This window comes from Pleurodeles waltl, chromosome 5, assembly GCF_031143425.1.
Source record: "Pleurodeles waltl isolate 20211129_DDA chromosome 5, aPleWal1.hap1.20221129, whole genome shotgun sequence".
Taxonomy (NCBI): domain Eukaryota; kingdom Metazoa; phylum Chordata; class Amphibia; order Caudata; family Salamandridae; genus Pleurodeles; species Pleurodeles waltl.
The window spans coordinates 445163628-445181252 of record NC_090444.1 but is presented as its reverse complement, the minus strand read 5'-3'; the positions used below and the strand labels follow the sequence as shown (position 1 = coordinate 445181252).

General features: G+C 46.0%; 1 protein-coding gene across 2 annotated transcripts in view; it reads right to left on the bottom strand.

Moving 5' to 3' along the window:
- Positions 1-17625, bottom strand: part of SLC1A4 (solute carrier family 1 member 4) — a 190171-nt gene that overhangs the window by 90917 nt on the left and 81629 nt on the right. For both annotated transcript variants that reach the window (XM_069234254.1, XM_069234255.1), the window contains exon 3: positions 844-906. In XM_069234254.1, the coding sequence (XP_069090355.1) occupies positions 844-906 (63 nt within the window). The remainder of the gene's footprint in view (positions 1-843; positions 907-17625) is intronic.

The following is a 17625-nucleotide window of genomic DNA, read 5'->3' as shown; positions in this document are numbered from 1 at the left end:
GGAACTATTCAATTTTACAACTTGATTTATTCACAAAATACAAAATAAATATGGATAAATGCCAATACGATGGCTAAAAATATATATGGCTAAATACAGACAGAAATTCTAAAGTTAAATTAATACATACCACAAAACCAGGAGTCATATTAATAATCAAAGGAAACAACAAATTAATCGCATGCCAAGGCAGACGTTTTCAGACCAAGCTCAACCAGACAAACTTAAACAAAATGTGTTATGTAAGAATACACTCAATTACGACAGGATTTAAACACAAGCAAGCAACATAGTGATGGAAGATAAACTCTACCCGCATGTTATGGGAGTGAACAGCTGCTCCCCTAAATTTAAATATGATGGGACTGCAATTTGTTAGAGTGCATGCACGAATTAACAAACAGTACCTGTAGCATATTTTCTATACAGAGAGCTAATTTCACATACTAAAACAAGGCGATAAGCCTATTTTGAAAGGGCGCTCACAGTGTCCTGAACTTCACATGCACATTGTAAACAGGGAAATCAAATATACTGATCAGGAAATTAATACTTGGTGATCATCATCTGATGGTGAAAGGTACATGAAATGTTGTGTCATCCCATTTAATGCAATAACAATCCTGACAAGAGATAAAGAAGAAACCATTTCCCAGAGAAGAAAGGAGATATCTTACTGAATCTTAATATTGACGGCTGTGCGTCTGAAGGAATGGCACTACCTTATACCTTTGTGTTTGTTAGCCAACCAAACCATTTAATGAGGCAGACGTCTACTATCTTCATGGTTCCGTACATATAACTACATTATTTCAACTGTTCATGATTTTGTTGGACACTCACCTTTTCAAGCGTAACATTTCCAATTGTGACATTTTTCAGAATAGTCTTGTAGTCTGTGGCATACTAGAGGTAAAGTTAAAGCAACATAAGGTTTTTAGATCATATGAGTAATGAGTAAACAGCAGAAACACAGATCAGAGTATAGCACGGACGCTGACAACCGATGTTATTCCAACAATATACGGCCCAAGCTCAAAACAAGTATAATTTGATTCATTATTTTGTAATCCTCCATTCCAACTAACTGCCTGTGCAATAATTTTATCTTAATTCTATGGTCGATATTTGTGAATTCCTGCTATGTTTTGTTTCTAATTAGGCTAAAAAATGCACAAAATTTGCAAGTTTAAGGGAATATTACTTGCAGAATACAGGGAAGAAGCCACAGTCTTAATGTGAGCTATGGGTGAGCTCCACTCTGGACAAACAGAAAGATCTGGAAGGGCAAGCAATGTTTCTCTCAGCACATCCATGGCTCACCTTTGGTATCCGGCTTAAGCAGCAACATAGCCCTTAAGAGAAAAGTGTGTAACAAGTGATGTATAATCGGTGATATGAAATACATCCACCACACAAGCGAACGCTTGGAAGTGTGGTTCAATAGGAAGCAGCTACAATAAAAAATACATGACAAAATCAATTTCAAAGACTTTTTGGAAGCTAGAGAAAACAATGATCCACAATTGTATGAGGATAAACAAATGAGGGTTCTTGTATCGGCCAAGGATATTACTTTCTGATTAGAAAATGTTTATTTTTGATAAACCGATTTTATTGATTTCAAAGAAAAAGTAACAATACTCGAAAAGAGAAAAAAAGTAACAGTCACATGATTGGTGTTCCATGTCATCAGTCGCTGTCTCACGCCCCACCCATCCCCCGTAAGAAATGGTGTTTCTAGTTATCAGTGGTTTGCACCCTGTCCAAGTAGGGACCCTCACTCTAGTCAGGGTAAGGGAGTCACACAGCTATGATAACCCTTGGTAGTTTGGCACAAGCAGTCAGGCTTATCTCAGAGGCAATGTGTAAAGTATTTACACACACACACACACGCCCCCTCCACCACTGCCCCCCTGGTCTGATGATCATGCAGATCCTCACAAAAAATCAAGGACATGGCACCCTATATGTGCTGATGGACCTGGATACTGGAAAGGAAGAACTGTGTTTGAAGGTCAGCAAATAAGTGAGTACATTGAAGACCCACTCCACATGTCAGCCAAAGTGGAAATACCAATTAGGTCCCAACAATGGAATCCCTGGAGCTGCGACCCTGGTCCCAGCCAGAGTCCTCTCCATAAGGGGGTCTGTCCCTTCAGGTGTATATTCCAGCCCATAAAGCAGAAGGCCCACCTCCATATCAAGAAGACCACCCCAGTGACTTTCGGAAGCAAGAGAGGAAGCAGGCTCCCATGCATGTAGTGCAGTACACAATTCAGACCTAAACCATCGAGCTCCAGTTGGTATGGCGGGTTGCTCCAGCCACCCGTCAGCCAATCGTTTATAACAAGAAGATGGGAGGCCCATTATATAGGCAAATATCCATCGCCCCATTCCCTCCGTCATAGACTGAACTGTGACAAGTGCCCTGCATGATACAGTGAGGGCGTCCGCACGAGTGGGAGGAGTGAAGTAACATCGCCATCTCCATAAACCCCACTTTTGGAATGTATAGTAGCAAATTCAGTAGGGTATAGAGAAAGTGGGCTATTATCATCATTTTTATCAATGCAACTCTACAGAGAAGATTTAATAGAATGTCCTGCTATGTAGTCAAGCTAGCCTTAGTACTGCTCACGACAAGCAACAAATTAAGGGTTCGGGTGAAGTTTGGAATAGTTGCCATGTACACATCCATGTATTTGAAACTGAGTTGGTGAAGGGGGATATCCACTGTCCACTTAGTAGACACACTATCTCTCCGCAAAGGAACAAGGAGAGACTTTACCCAGTTAAGGCGCAGATCAGAGCCCTCCTCAAAAAGTGAGAGAAACTCAAGGTCTTAAGGGCCCAAAACCGCTGGGTTTTCAAGATAGAGGAGAAAGTCATCAGCCTATAACGCAATTTAGTTCTCAAAAGCCCTTGTCCAGTGTCAGCCCTCGAGTTGCTCATTGCATCGGACCAAATGAATCAGGGGCTCGATGGGCGAAGAGCAGAGGGAAAGGGGACATCCCTGCTGGGTTCCTCATTCAATTAGAACTTTGTCGGAGGGCATCCTGTTAATGTGGACTTGATCTCTCGGAAGTGGGGCCCATAGCCCATACAGTGTAGCACTGCAGCCAGATGTTCCTAGTTGGCAGTATTAAAGGCTTTTTCAAAGTCAACAAAGAACATTGCTAGGTCACCTGTCAGGTATTCTATGCAAGCAAGAGCGCATTGCAGCAGATGGGTCAGGATGCATGAGGGAATTGAGAATTGGGTGGATACTTGTTGCCAGGTTCTTGTTGTATATTTTAATATCTGTGTTAACTAGGGGAATCGGGCAGTATAAGCCATGATATAGTAAGGGTGGGCTGGTCTTGGGACTGACAACAATGGTGGCCAAGTCGAGGTCTCCAGGGAACAATCCCTTTCTGATGGCCTCCCTGTAGAGGGGAAGGAGATGGGGAACTAGAGTGTCGAAAATGTGGAATAATACATAAGGAGGAAACCATCTGGGCCAGGGGGGTTCCCAGACTTTAGGTCTCTAATAGCAGCTTAGAGTTCATCTTCAGTGATTGGTTACTCCAGGGTTTTGCGCTGGGTCGCGGTCAAAGAGGGAAGAAGTATTACATTCATGAGCGGATGGATGTCCTCTATAGGGGTTTGCGGATTGTGAGCATAGAGCTGCGTTCAGTGGGTTGCAAATGCAGCTGCAATTTTGGGGGCTGTATTGACTGTGGATCCTAAATCGTCGGCGATCTTGATAAAAAAGAGCGAGGCAATGTCCCGGGTCACCAGGTGATATAAGAGTGCACCATTTTTGTTGCTTTGTTTGTAGACACACTAGATTCACATGAGAGTAGTTGCCGTACCACAGTGCGGTCAATGTCAAGTGAGCAGGTAAGTGCCTCAGTGGTCTGCCGGGTCAACCTGGATTCACCGTCAAGCATACAAGCCTCCAGGTCTACAGCGCCCACGGATCATTGGCTTAGAGGCTGCCCAGAGAATGCCTGGGCTTTGCACGGATCTGGTATTCGTGTCAAAGTAGGAGGTGAGCTCATCAGTCAGGTATTCCACAAAGCCCTTATCTACCACGAGCCATGCACTGAGGTGCCACATAGGGCGAAAGAGGTTGAGCTGCCCAGCCGAAGGAGGTGTGGAGAATGGTCAGATATACCCTAGGGAAGAAATGAGTCTCCCTTCATGGTAGAAATGTCCAACACTGACATGAAGACATAGTCAATTTGTGACATCAGATTCGTAGAGGAGGACAAGTGGGAATAGCACCTCTCACGTGGGTTCCAGACTCTCCAGCTTTCACAGAGGCCCAACAAGGTCAACTACCCATTTAGAAAGTGGGAGCCATCCCATCGATCCCGAGAGATAGGGCACACAAAGGAGTGGATCGACCACTGCATTAAAGTTGGCCTTTCGGATCAACGAGCCACAAGGCAAATCAGACACAAGCCAGGTCAGGTCTTGGAGAGTGTGTGATTGCAAGTGTGGAGGAACATTGATGCTTACAATGTTGTATAACTTGCCCTCTAGCCTGCCCACCACCGCAACATACCTACCTGGAGGGCCGTGCCAGACATGGGCAACAACAAAGCAAAAGGTCTTATGGAGGAGAACAGCTTTGCATCTGGACCCTCTGGCAAAGCCAGTTTGGAATTGTAACCAAATCTATCAAGAAGGTGGCAAATTCTTGCCCATAAGATGAGTTTCCTTTAACAATACCATTCCTTGGTGATATCGGTGTACAAATTTGAGGACCCTTGTTCGCTTGATATGGCCTAGAAGACCATTAAAGTTCCAGGAGGAGAGGCTATTGTTCATCGCATTACTGGTGGAGATGTGAAGCGTGTGTGTAACAGAAGGAGAGTAGGCTGAGCCTCCATGGAGAATGGACTATAGCTAGAGGCACAAAGCTCAAAAGGAAACAGAGAACAGTGAACCACTGCAGAGTAATCAACCAAAACCCTTAACAGGACCCCCCCCAACTCCACCCCACCCCACACCTCCACCAGGAAGCATTTGTAGCTCATATTCCCCAATAATCATAAAGTACATAACTGGGCCTTCAAAGACCTCCTCCATATGAAAGGATCAACGTAAAGGATATGAGTGTTATTAAGCACCCTGGGTCAAGGATAAGTAAGGATCAGTTCAAAGTGGGACTGTTAAGCCAGCAAGGCAATAGAAACATCTCTGTCCTTCGATGGTGGAAAATCTTGAGGTAGTTGAGGAGCTGCATCGCTTCCAAAAAGAGACTGTGATCCAGGATGTTCAAAGTCAGAAGATGCAGGGGATCAAGCCCAGCCCCCCTTCCGTTTCTAGATTCCCAACATTGACAGGAGCAGGAGGGCAGTGCAGATGATTGTAAAGCTTTTAAGGCACCCCGCTCAGTACCTCCCAATGGCTAATGACTGTGAAGTGATCTCTGTTCAGTTACCCATTCCCCCGCCGCCTCTGGGGTGTCAAAAAAGTAGGTATGTAAGCCATGCACCACTCACAGTTCAGCAGGAAAAATCAGTACGTAGGGAACGAACATGGCTCAAAGCTTCTGTTTCACCGCATCAAATGTTTTGAGCTGCAGCTAGGTCGCCTTTGTATAATCGGAAAAATCATTATTCTTGTTCTTGGACTTTTTTCCCTTATGCAGGGTCATCCCCAATCTTTTTGCCTCCTGCCTCCTAATTTTTCTGACCTGCTGCTGTTGGCTTTTGAACTGTGAGCACTTTACCACTGCTAACCAGTGCTAAAGTGCATATGCTCTCTGTGTAAATTGTATTGTTGATTGGTTTATCCATGATTGGCATATTTGATTTACTGGTAAGTCTCTAGTACAGTGCACTTGAGGTGCCTAGGGCCTGTAAATCAAATGCTACTAGTGGGCCTGCAGCACTGGTTGTGCCACCCACATTAGTAGCCCTGTAATCACGTCTCAGATCTGCCACTGCAGTGTCTGTGTGTGCAGTTTTAACCTGCCAATTCGACTTGGCAAGTGTGCCCACTTGCCAGGCCTACACCTTCCCTTTTCTTATATGTAAAACACCCCTAAGGTAGGCCCCATGGGCAGGGTGCAGTGTATGTTTAAGGTAGGACATATACTAATGTGTTTTATATGTCCTAACAGTGAAATACTGCTAAATTCGGGTTTCACTGTTGCAAGGCCTATCCCTCTCATAGGTTAACATGGGGGCTGCCTTTAAATATGGTTAAAGTGTAAATTTCCATTGGGAGCGGATAGACATGTGGAGTTTGGGGGTCTCTGAGCTCACAATTTAAAAGTACATCTTTTAGTAAAGTTGATTTTAAGATTGTGTGTTTGAAAATGCCACTTTTAAAAAGTGAGCATTTTCTTGCTTAAACCACTGTGTCACTCTGCCTGTTTGTGGATTCCCTGTCTGGGTTAGTTTTACAGTTGGGCTGTTTGCAGAGACACAAAGGGAGCTGGGGAGTAGCCTGCTGAGTCATCTGTGGTAGGAGGGAGGGGAGGATTGGTCACTCACACCTGAAAGGGCTGTTCCTGCCCTCACACAATGCAGTCGCCAGCCCCCTGTTGTGTGTCTGGGGCCTGGCCTGGGCAAAGTAGGAGTTTTCTTTGAAGTAAGCCTACTTCAAAGGGCATATGGGTATAAGAAGGGCACCCAAAGCCACAGAATTTAGATCACTTCTGGAAACCAAGTGGAACCTCTGCCTGGAAAACAGCTGAAGAGCTGAGGAAGAAATAGCTGCCCTGCCTGTGACTGTGCTTTGTGGAGCTATCCTGCAGTTGCTGCTTCTGCCTGTGCAAGAGGACAAAGCCTGGACTTTGTGTGCCTTCCTGCTTGTGAAGAATTCTCCGAGGGCTTGAAACTGAGCTTGCCTCCTGTTGTTGAAGTCTCAGGGACAGCAAAGACTTCTCTCTAGCAGCACCTGGACCCTCTGCTGAGACTCCTGCCCTGCCAAGTGGTGCCCTATCCAGTTCCTGGGGCCTTGACAGGTGAAGCTGGTGGACCAAGGTTGGAAATCAACGCACAGATCGCCGTGCGGGGAAATTTCCGGTGCAACCTCCGAGAGTGGCTAAAGAAATGATGCACCACCGGCTCCGCAGCTAAAATCGATGCAGCGACTGCAGTGTGGCTGGGAAATCGACGCACGCGGCTGGAGATACGACGCTCGGCATCGCTGATGGAAGCTGCAACGAGGCAACATCGCTGGGTGCGGAAAAACAACGCAAGCCTGCCTGGACCCGAGGTGTTATGTCCAGATCGATGCAACTCTCTCCTGTTGGGAAAGAAACAACACATGCCGATCGGACAGAAGAAGGAGAAACGACACACAACCTCGCTGACGGGTGAGAAATCGACGCACCGCTTACCTTTTTTGACGCACACTCGCCCGTCTGGGTTATTTTGACGCAACCCAGGTACATTTACACACTAAGGGCCAGATGTAGGTAGAAAACATTTTGCGAGGTGCAATTTGCGAGTCCCAGCGACTCGCAATTTGCACCTCGCAAAATGTTATGCAGAAAGGTGTCTCAGACACCTTCTGCGACTCGCTATGGGGTCGCAAAGAGCCACCTCATAAATATTTATGAGGTGGGTCGCAGTTTGCGACCCCATAGCGAGTCTAGGTACTCACTGGGATGGTGGCCTGCTGGAGACAGCAGACCTCCTTGTCCGTGACTGCTTTGCAATAAAGCAGTTTTTTTTCTTTCTCTTTGCAGCCCGTTTTCCTTAAAGGAAAACGAGCTGCAAATAGAAAAAATTACCGAAACCTTTTTGTTTCGGTTTTTTTCCAGAGCAGGCAGTGGTCCATAGGACCACTGCCTGCTCTGAAAAAATATTATTGTGAGCATTCACAAAGGGGAAGGGGTCCCATAGGGACCCCTTCCCGTTTGCGAATGAGTTACCATCCACTTCAAGTGGATGGTAACTGCAAGTTGATTTGCGACCGCTTTCGCGGTCACAAATCAACTCTACATTGCGGTGCGACTCGCAAATAGGTAGGGCACACCCCTTCCTATTTGCGAGTCTGAAACACATTTTGCGAGTCGGTACCGACTCGCAAAATGTGTTTCAGCATCGTGTAGGGGCTTTTGAGCCTCACAAACGGCGTTTTTTGCCGTTTGCGAGGCGCAAAAGCCTTCTTACATCTGGCCCTAAGAGTGTTAGCATTGTGTTTAAAAGAACATGAAGACTCTTTTTGCATTTTAATTAATAACTTGACTTGTGTATGGTGTATTTTTGTCGTTTTGGTCTTGTTTTGTTTAGATAGATATTTTCTATTTTTCTAAACCTGTGTTGTGTCATTTTATAGTGTTCTCATTAAATTACTCTGTGTTGGTACAAATACTTAACAAATAGTACTCTGAAGTTAAGCCTGCCAGCTCGTGCCAAGCTACCAAGGGGTCGAGCGGGGGTTAGCTGAGGGTGATTCTCTTTTACCCTGACTAGAGTGAGGGTCCTTGCTTGGACAGGGGGTGACCTGACTGCCAACCAAAGACCCCATTTCTAACACATGTTGATTGGTATAGGAGAGTTTCCAGAGTGTTCGCCTCCCGCAAGACAGTGTCACAGAGGTTAAGGATTCTTATGATCAGCAGGCGGGGGAGACACAGGAGGGTTTTCGGTGTCAAAGATCGTTGGGCCCACTCTATCACGAAACATAGTGTCTGGGAACCCTCAGGCATCTACGACTACACCCAGGTCTCCACAGAGGTCATCGATCTTATGGTCTCAGCCCCCTCAGGGAATCCTGCCAAGCGGTGATTGTTCCGGCGGGATCTGTTGTCAGCATCTTCCACAAGGGATTCAAGAGTTCGGACTGTGGCCTGCAAGATAGACATTTTAGCGGCAATGTTGGAAGAATCATCTTCAAGGGTGGATATGCAACCTTTGGCTTCCATCACCGGGCCCATCACTTTTCAGAGGTCTTGATGTAAGAGGGCCAAATCAGCATCGACCTCGTCTATCTTGGATTCCAGGGATTCCTTGGATGCCTGGATGGTATCAAGGATTTTCTGCACATCAGCGGAGAGTATGTTAATCAACAAAGAGTTTCCTCCCATAGGTTTTTTCTGGAGGTTGTGGGTCCAGGCCAAGGTGAACTTGATCTTGGGCTGGAAGCTTGAAGCAGAAGGTTTGTCTTTCTCCACCTTCACCGCCTCAGGACAGAGCGGGAAATGGCTTCCTAGATGGTCCTGGATAGTGCAAATGCACTAAGGATCCACGTTTAGTACGAGTTTTCTGGGGGATAGACACAGCCCAGATTGCGAGCTGCAGAGAATTGGTAACTGGTCCTGCCCCAGCATGCTTACCCTGCACCTGGGGCAGCACGAGCATCTGCGGCAAGACTCTGTCCGGGGGCCTGCGCACTCTGGGCCCACCCTTGAAGCAGGGAAAGTCAAAGCAGTATGGGCATTTGGTAGTGAGGGAGTTCAACACCTCGTGTCCAGGGAGAGTCAACAGCACCTTGATTATATGCAGGGGGGCAAGGCCTCAACACAGTGTCACCACCAGTGAGGGAGTATGCTGAACATAGTAGGGGCCACTACCCCCTATTCCAGAGCTACAGTGTCCCCAGGGCCAGGGGTGACAGCTGGTGCTTCCCTGCACAGCCCCGGCTGACCTGGTCATGTTGGTCTCAAGGAGAAGCCTCACTCCGTAAGCAAAGTCTGCTGTGGGCCCCCAGAGGGAGCCAAGTGTGTGGGGAGAAGCAGGCCTTGCAGTCAGGCTGCGCTCCCGTGCATTTTGCAATCCCTCTGGTGTCACTTCAACTCAGCAGCATAGGCCAGTCCTCAGAGAGGGATGGCACTGCGGGGTGTGGGGGGGTTTCCAAAGCTAGGGGCACCCCACAGGAGAGGACATTGTCCGCCAGTCTACGAGTCGCAGGCTGCCTCCATTTTGTGGAATGTCAGTGCGGTCCGTCCAGGACAGAGTTGTAGCCTCTGTTTAATGTCCCAACAGGAGGCAGAGGGTAGAGCAAAGCCGACAGCCCCATGTAAGATGGTCAGGGATGTCATTGCAGGGCGTTAGGGGACCCAGGGTGCCAGGATGTGAGCGGATTCAGAAGCAGGCCTCGGAAGTGCCACTAAGATGAATCCTTCAACTTGGCTGTTCCGGCCACGCTCCCTAGAAAATGTTTCTAGATATCAAATTAGCCAAGAGGTTGAACCAGGAGGATGTAAAAGTCGAAACAGTGTCAAAGCCTAATTCTTATTATTAAAATGTTTGGAGACCACACTGTGTGGAAATGAGAATTTTCTCAAGCTACGTACTCAAAGATATTGCCTTCCACAAGAATAGCTGCCCTCGTAAAGTCATTATCTATAACTAACTAACATTGTCATGTAGTTAAAAGCAGTTTTACCAAATACTGGGTCTTCTGGATTCCTCAGAAATGGCTCTAGCAAACCCAGTCAACTTCAAGATAGTTGTATAGAGGGCAACAAAAACTGGACCCACCAATATTCCACCAGTAAACTGAGACTCCTTCAAGTGGGCAGCCAAATTTTTTCTGTTTCAGGATTCTTCGGGTTCCATGCTCGACCAGCCTCACAAGGCAGAATCCAGGGCAGATTATAGGCTTCTACAGCAGACCAATATCAGTGACTGCCTGGTCCTCTGTAGCAAGTTTAATTCAGGACAAGGGTCAGGCAGAGGTTAAATAACTTTAGCAGTGTTTCCTTCAGCAGGCAAAGTAGGGTTCCTTCATGATGAAGGGAAGTAGTCACCCATCTTCTTTCTTGCCAGACTTGAAGTGAGTGTCAGCGGAGCCAGCATAAGTTCTTAAGGTGGCTATGCTGATCCGTTGTCATTAGTTATTATTGTAACGGTTCCCTATGTCCAACTCCCACCTTTTCCTCCAGTCTAACACCACTGAAGTTCTATGAGGCACGTCTTTTGGTTGTAGAAACAGCACAAAGCACTGACTGCAAACTTGATTGAGAAGGCTCTCTCTAGGAAGGTCAGCACTCTTCTAGGCATGTGAATATTCCCCCAGGTCAGTCACCCAAACCTCTGCACCAGAATGACCTTCCATAAAATCTGACTGAACAATAGGCAGGAGTCTTCTTGTGGTTCAGCAGGACTCAGAGACTGGGAAAAGAGCAGTCTTCAGAAGAAAGAGTGTAAAAATCATGTTCACACCTCGCGGACAAGTCGTGGCAAGGATCAGTAAATCTTCTTCCCACATTCTGTAGCATGTTAAACGCCTTTGAAACTGGGAGGAAAGCATGGCGCTGGCAGGCCCATATGCTGATGTGTGTGAATAAACTGTAAATCACCTTTGGCTAGGAAAGTATGAAAAGCATAATACATCATAACTTTACAACCTAATGAGATATTTAAAGTCTGAACTCAAATGTTGTTGCCTTGTCCTATATTAGATAAACCTTTCAAATATGAGGTTTGTAACATCCACTAGCGCAGAAATATAAAGTAATGAATAAACTATAGTTAAGGAGAGATGCAGTAGGGTAACAAAGGCCCCCGCAGCCCCTTTCGGGGGTAAGGGAGGGGGGTTGTGAGCTCCATTGGGCCCCCTCAGTACACTGTGCACATCTGGCAGGCCCCTGACTAGGTCCAGGAGGAAGCGGACCCCCTACAGGTACTTTGCAGGGGGGCCACCTTAAGTTTTGTTAGGCCACTGGAGAGATGCATCTGTAGATAGGCGACTGTTGGTTATCCATGGTGCACACAGGTACGCATGGCAGACTTGTGTTTGTAGGGAAACATTCTACTCTGCAGCCACATCACCTGTACTCTTGTAACCAGAAAGGAGCCCACATGTGTAACAGCGCCAACATATATTATACATCAGTGGTTCCAAACATTTTGGCTTCTGTGGACCCCCACTTTATCATTACTGGAACCCAGGGACCCCCACTGAATCATTATTGGAATCCTGGGACCCTCCTAGTGAGTCATTATTTAAAGCTGGGACCTAATCTGTTAAGATTATTTCATTTTCTAAGAAGTCGCAGAACCCGTGAGGAGGCTTTGCGAACCCCCAGGGGTCCCCGGACCACAGGTTGGGAACTACTGATTTACATGATACTGATATTGCACATTCCCCAGTTTCAGCTAAGTTATGAGTCAGATCAGTCTCGTGTTAACGAGGGCTGCCCTGGAAATGAAAACACCACCATCTTAAGGAATCCACGTCCTGGTCAAGAGGCCCCAGACTACAGCAAAAATCCAGAAGATTACAAAGTAAACAAGTTAGATTAACACCCAAGGTAGATGGGATTTCTTACATAAATGTCTTAAGCTGATTTACACCACATTTTGGGAGTTCCGCCTCTTTTACAAGGAACACAAATTAGTCATATCACACATTAATGGAAAGGATAGAAATAGGGTTTGTATTTTGAAACACAAACAAATGATGGACAGAGTGCTAAAACCTTTCAAACACTCACCCCCAGTCACAGATATAGATGTAATCCATTGTTCTTTGGCTCACCATGCCGCCCCAGTTTGGACCCAGCCATATGCAGATCAGTCTTAAACTTGTTCCTCATGGGAACAGTCCAACCTGAACTGCCAGTCCAGGTCTTCCCTGGACTGGAAACAAGCATCCTGGGACCGGTTTCAGGGTATCACCCTTCATCAGCCAGGCTAGCTTGAATCCAGTGGAACAGTGAGCAAGGGACCCACGTCTGGGCATACCCTTCCCACTTAGGGCAACTTTAGCAACACAAAAGGATGATGGACGGAGTGCTGAAACTTTTCAAACACTCACCCCCAGTCACAGAACTGGGTTTAATCCATCGTTCTTTTGCTCACCATGCCACCCCAGTTTGGACCAAGCCATATCCAAATCAGCCTTGACCCTGTTTCCCATGGGAACAGTCCAGCCCGAACTGCCAGGCCAGGTCTTCCCTGGATCGGAAACAAGCAACCTGGGACCGGTTTCAGGGTATCACCCTTCATCAGTCAGGCTAGCTTGAATCCAGTGAGCAATGGATCCATGTCTAGGCATACCTAAGCCACTTAGGGCGCACAAGGCAACATCACAAAACAAAATAAAGGACGGAGTGTTGAAACTTTTCAAACACTCATCCCCAGTCACAGATCTGAATTTAATCCATCCAAAACATACAGGTAAGGTGCCAGTCCCAGTGATATTTGGGCCATACAGTACTCCCTGATTGTCAACTTCATTACTACGTTTTTCACTCGGGCTGCCCGTCTGTGCTCGAGAAAGCAATCTCGAACCCATGCTTTAACCTTTTTAGATATTAAAGGCAGATTCTCGAACAAATGCGGACAGCCATTGTGGCTTTAATATATTTTAGCCACGGGATTGAGCAAGCAAGATCACTAACGAGGCAGCTCTTGATAATCAAAAGATTGAGGACAGCCTCCTCGTTGGTCCAGATCGCATACCAGAGCTCCAACGGAGCAACAGTAATTTTATCCTGTAGATATTCTAGACCCAATTCCTGATGGATAGAGAAGTGCGGTGTGGAAGATGGAATGCCCAACAACCGGCGACAGAATTGATCTTTCTCTACCTGGAGGCTCCCAACCTCTTTACAGCCCCACAACCCCATACCATAGGTCACTGCGGGTAAACACTTCCTCTTAAAAACTTCCAGCATGGGGGACAGCCGGCTTTCTCCCTGTATTAGCATCTATGGAGTAAGTAATTCCCACTGTGCGTATAACCTAGGGTAAGTAAAATCTATGTCTACTGGGGCCTCAAAGTTATACAAATTATAAAATGTGTTTGACCCTTCAGCCCACTTGGGGCCCTCACTGTTGGAAGTAGCAGATATGAATGATTCATGAGGTGCATGTTTGCCATTGGTTACTGGTACAATGACCTTAAAGACATGCTGTAAGCTTTGAGGATATATCCTGTAAATATGGTGTAGGTCTCGTTTAATTTGTTGCTTCCCATGCAGGCCTCTTTTTCCTTCACTTAGCTTAATCAGTAGGGCCTGTAAGAGTGGTAAAGGAATTTGTGAAAAGATTCCAATTCACAAAGCACTACATTCACAAATGCAGTGTTCTCCTCCTCCTTCTATTCCCACACCCGAGTTTACAAGGCATAAAGTAATGCTCAGGCAGGCAGGGGTCAAATGTAACCCTGTGGTGCTACCTTAATGCACTATATAGGTCTAGCTATAAAAGTATTGTTTCTTTAAGTAGTAGTGGAAAGGGAAAATGCATTTCATTGACAACCATTATAAGATTCCTCCTCTGAGATATATTCTGATCATCCATGTGGTCTTATGACATCAGTAGACCCTATCTCATCAACCCACGTAGGTGATCAAAACTGAAGCATGGGCAGTTGTTGGGCATTTACCTGATACTTCGTGGTGCACTTTCGGCAGTGGTTCACGGCGCTTGAGCACACTGTTGTCCTGCCAGACCATGCAGACCCCCTTCTGTGTACCAGAGAACATTTGTGTTACAAGGGCCTCTCGCAAAGTTGGAGTGTGCTGCTTGGATTATTGGTGAATTACCACAAAGGTGTATATAAGATTGGACTCTGGGTACTAACTTACTGATACTGTAACCAGAGACTTATCATTTGTACGCTGTGCCTTTTTGATTATTCATTTCTAAAGGGCTACTTTCATCAACGGCATGTTGCTACAATGCCACAAACACAACAGAAACAGACACCACAAATGAAAAATAGCTTTTAAAACTGAGATCTCTTTCAAGTGTAAAGAACCCATTTCAACAGCTCTATTTTAATATAGTGGGTGAGAAGGCCAGAATGCTTAGGGCCAGCACAATAGAAGGCCTTCTCAAGTAAGCAAGTAACTTTGAATTGAATCTGTTGTTCAATAGGTAGCCAATGCAAGGATTGGTGTGCATTAGACATGTGATCGTATTTATGGAGGCCAAAAATGAGTCAGTCAGATATATTGTATATTCTCTGCAGTTTTCTGATATGTGCTTCAAGGAGTCTGAGCTAAATACCACTGCCATACTCGAGGCGATGTCAAGACTCACCAAGTTGCAAGAATGTCAGGAGTCACAAGCTTCTCAATCGTGCTCGACCTGCCTTCTAGACTTCCAATAATATGAACACCTATGCACTCTGGGGTGAAAGGGGAATTAGGATGAGATACACAAACTCATATAAGGCCTTCAGCTTGGACCACTTGAGGTCTTTGCCTCTGGTTTAGCAATAACTGCCTCTGACCCTAAAATTTAAATGACGATATTTAAAACCATACATAATACTTGAATCTAGATCTAGTAATCTAGAAAATTAATAATCACAGTTATGCCTTTTAATTATCTGTCTTTCTCTTCAGCTAGTGTTCTCTGTGATAAACATACATAAGATAATCTGAAATCAAATGGTACTTCCTTCGGTAATGCTTTTTCAGGTGGACAGTCTATCTTCCTGCAGATTCCTCACGTTTGAGTATCCCAAGAGCAAGTCTGGATCTGGAAAATTTCTGTTATAACTCTCTGGCGCTGGAAGATTGCATCAACTCTATTTCAACATTAGACATGGATTCGTGATGACGTCACCAGAGACATAAAGCCTGGGGATCGGTGTCCTAATGTCAGTTTCATGTTTTTTTCCATGCCCTTTTGGCACAATGCTGAACTTCGCTCTCACATTGTGAAATTATCTCACAGAGAATATTTTTTTCCTTTTGATACAAAAGGAACCAAGTCACTACCGAAATACTTGGGCTTTAAACTCTGTTGATGTTTCAATGGGCAAATGTTTACCACAGACCCAATTGACAACAGTCTGTGAAGTCTCAGTTTGGGACATGACACATTGTTGTGTGACCTCTGTAAACAGATGCACTCTCAGGCCATCAATGAACACTGGGTCAAACCTTTTATGCCTCTTTCTAAAGAGGGCCGTAGGAGCTGTCATTCAACGAGGTCATGTCTCCTCTCAAGATCATCACCTTCAACCAATTTCTCAAGTGAGAAAACCGAGACCATAAGCAGAAATGTTCTGTTTCTCCTCCACACCAATCCAAAAGCACCAGTAAGTCTCCTCCAACTTCCTCAAAGCTGGAGATGAATCATGGGACTACTGACGGACCCCCTACCTTATGGTTTGATTTTGAGTCTGGCGGACAGAACAGTGTCTACTGAGTTGATTTAGAACATTACTTCAGTACTCCACCTTCCAACTTTAGAGATAACATTGGCCTAGTGGTCATCTTTGTACATTGAACGAACTTCCGGTTTAGACCGCCATCCACCAAACGCTTGCTTTTATTTTCTTCTTCAGAAGCAAACTCTCAAAGTAAGAGTTTGTTTTTGAGAAACAAAAACCTAATGATCCCCCACATCCTGGGAGCTTTCACTTAGGGAGTCGCACTCATTATTGTTTTTTTCCTTTCCCTCAATGGTAGGTGTTTCCTGGCGAGGACATACAGGGAAAAAACTACACCATTCACCCTAAATCTGGCAGATGGTGTAATGTCCTTCCTCCGATACACCTACTCCTTTGGGCCATCGGAGGAAGTGTTGCATTGAATGAGCTAATGCGGGCTTGTCAACAGGATATTTAAGGTCTGCCTGTCTCTAAATTTGGTTTGGTGGGCAGAGAACCCTGTCACATTTCTGATGGAGGTCCCTTTCTGCCAAACTCTAAATCATTTTCTTAATTACTTAGTTTATGCGTATATAATCATTGCATCAGAGTAAACCAAGTTAAATGTAAGGATCATTTATGGAAGCAATGTCTTCTTGATCTGATGTTCCAATTAATCTGTTTATCGTTGGTGTTGGAGTAAATTACTTACATTTCTGGAATGAAGCAATTATTCTGTTCCATGGTATCCCCCGCTGACTGAGTTTCATTTCAGGATCACACTTTGACTTTCCCATTAATCTGTTCATGTTCATATGTCATGACAAAAATGTATTCTAAAAAGATGAGACCATCTCTGTTCACATGGAGATAATGGCCTTCATTACGACCGCCAGGGCTGCGGTTGTGGTCTCACTGCCGAAGACCGACAAATTACGAGTTCGGCGGTTTGGCTGAAGCCAAACCCCGAAACTCCGCCCGTCCCGCCAAGCACCTCCAGCCATGCAGACGCCGTAATATCGCTAGCGGTATTACGATGTGGGAGACTACTAGCATTTTTCTGACGGTCACACGCCAGAAAAAGCTGGCGGTCTTGCATCCTGGTGAGAGGAATAAGCATTCCAGTTGCCAGGATACACTAGCACACACTTCCACATACCTGCACGCATGCATTCACACACTTCTACACACAAACACAGCCCCCACTCACCCACGCAAACGTGACATACACACCCACTGACACTGACATACATGAACACCCCTGACATGGACGCTTTCACTCGCCCTTCCCTCCCCCTCAAGCGCATACCCACATTCATGCCTTCCTCCGCTGCATGCATCCATTCACGCCCCCCTCCGCACCGCATAGATGCATTCACTCCGCCCCTTTCCACACATGCGCATTCACCCCATCAATCCGCATTCACCAACATACACGCATCCCCCTCCGCCCACATGCACGACACTCACACACGCACTCATACCCGCACACACACCCCCACCACCCCCCCTCCTCTGTCGGACGATCACTTACCTCGTCTGTCGAGGAAGTCGTCCGGGAGCGTACGGGTCCCGATGCTTCCACCGCTGGCAGCGCCCCGCCATGCC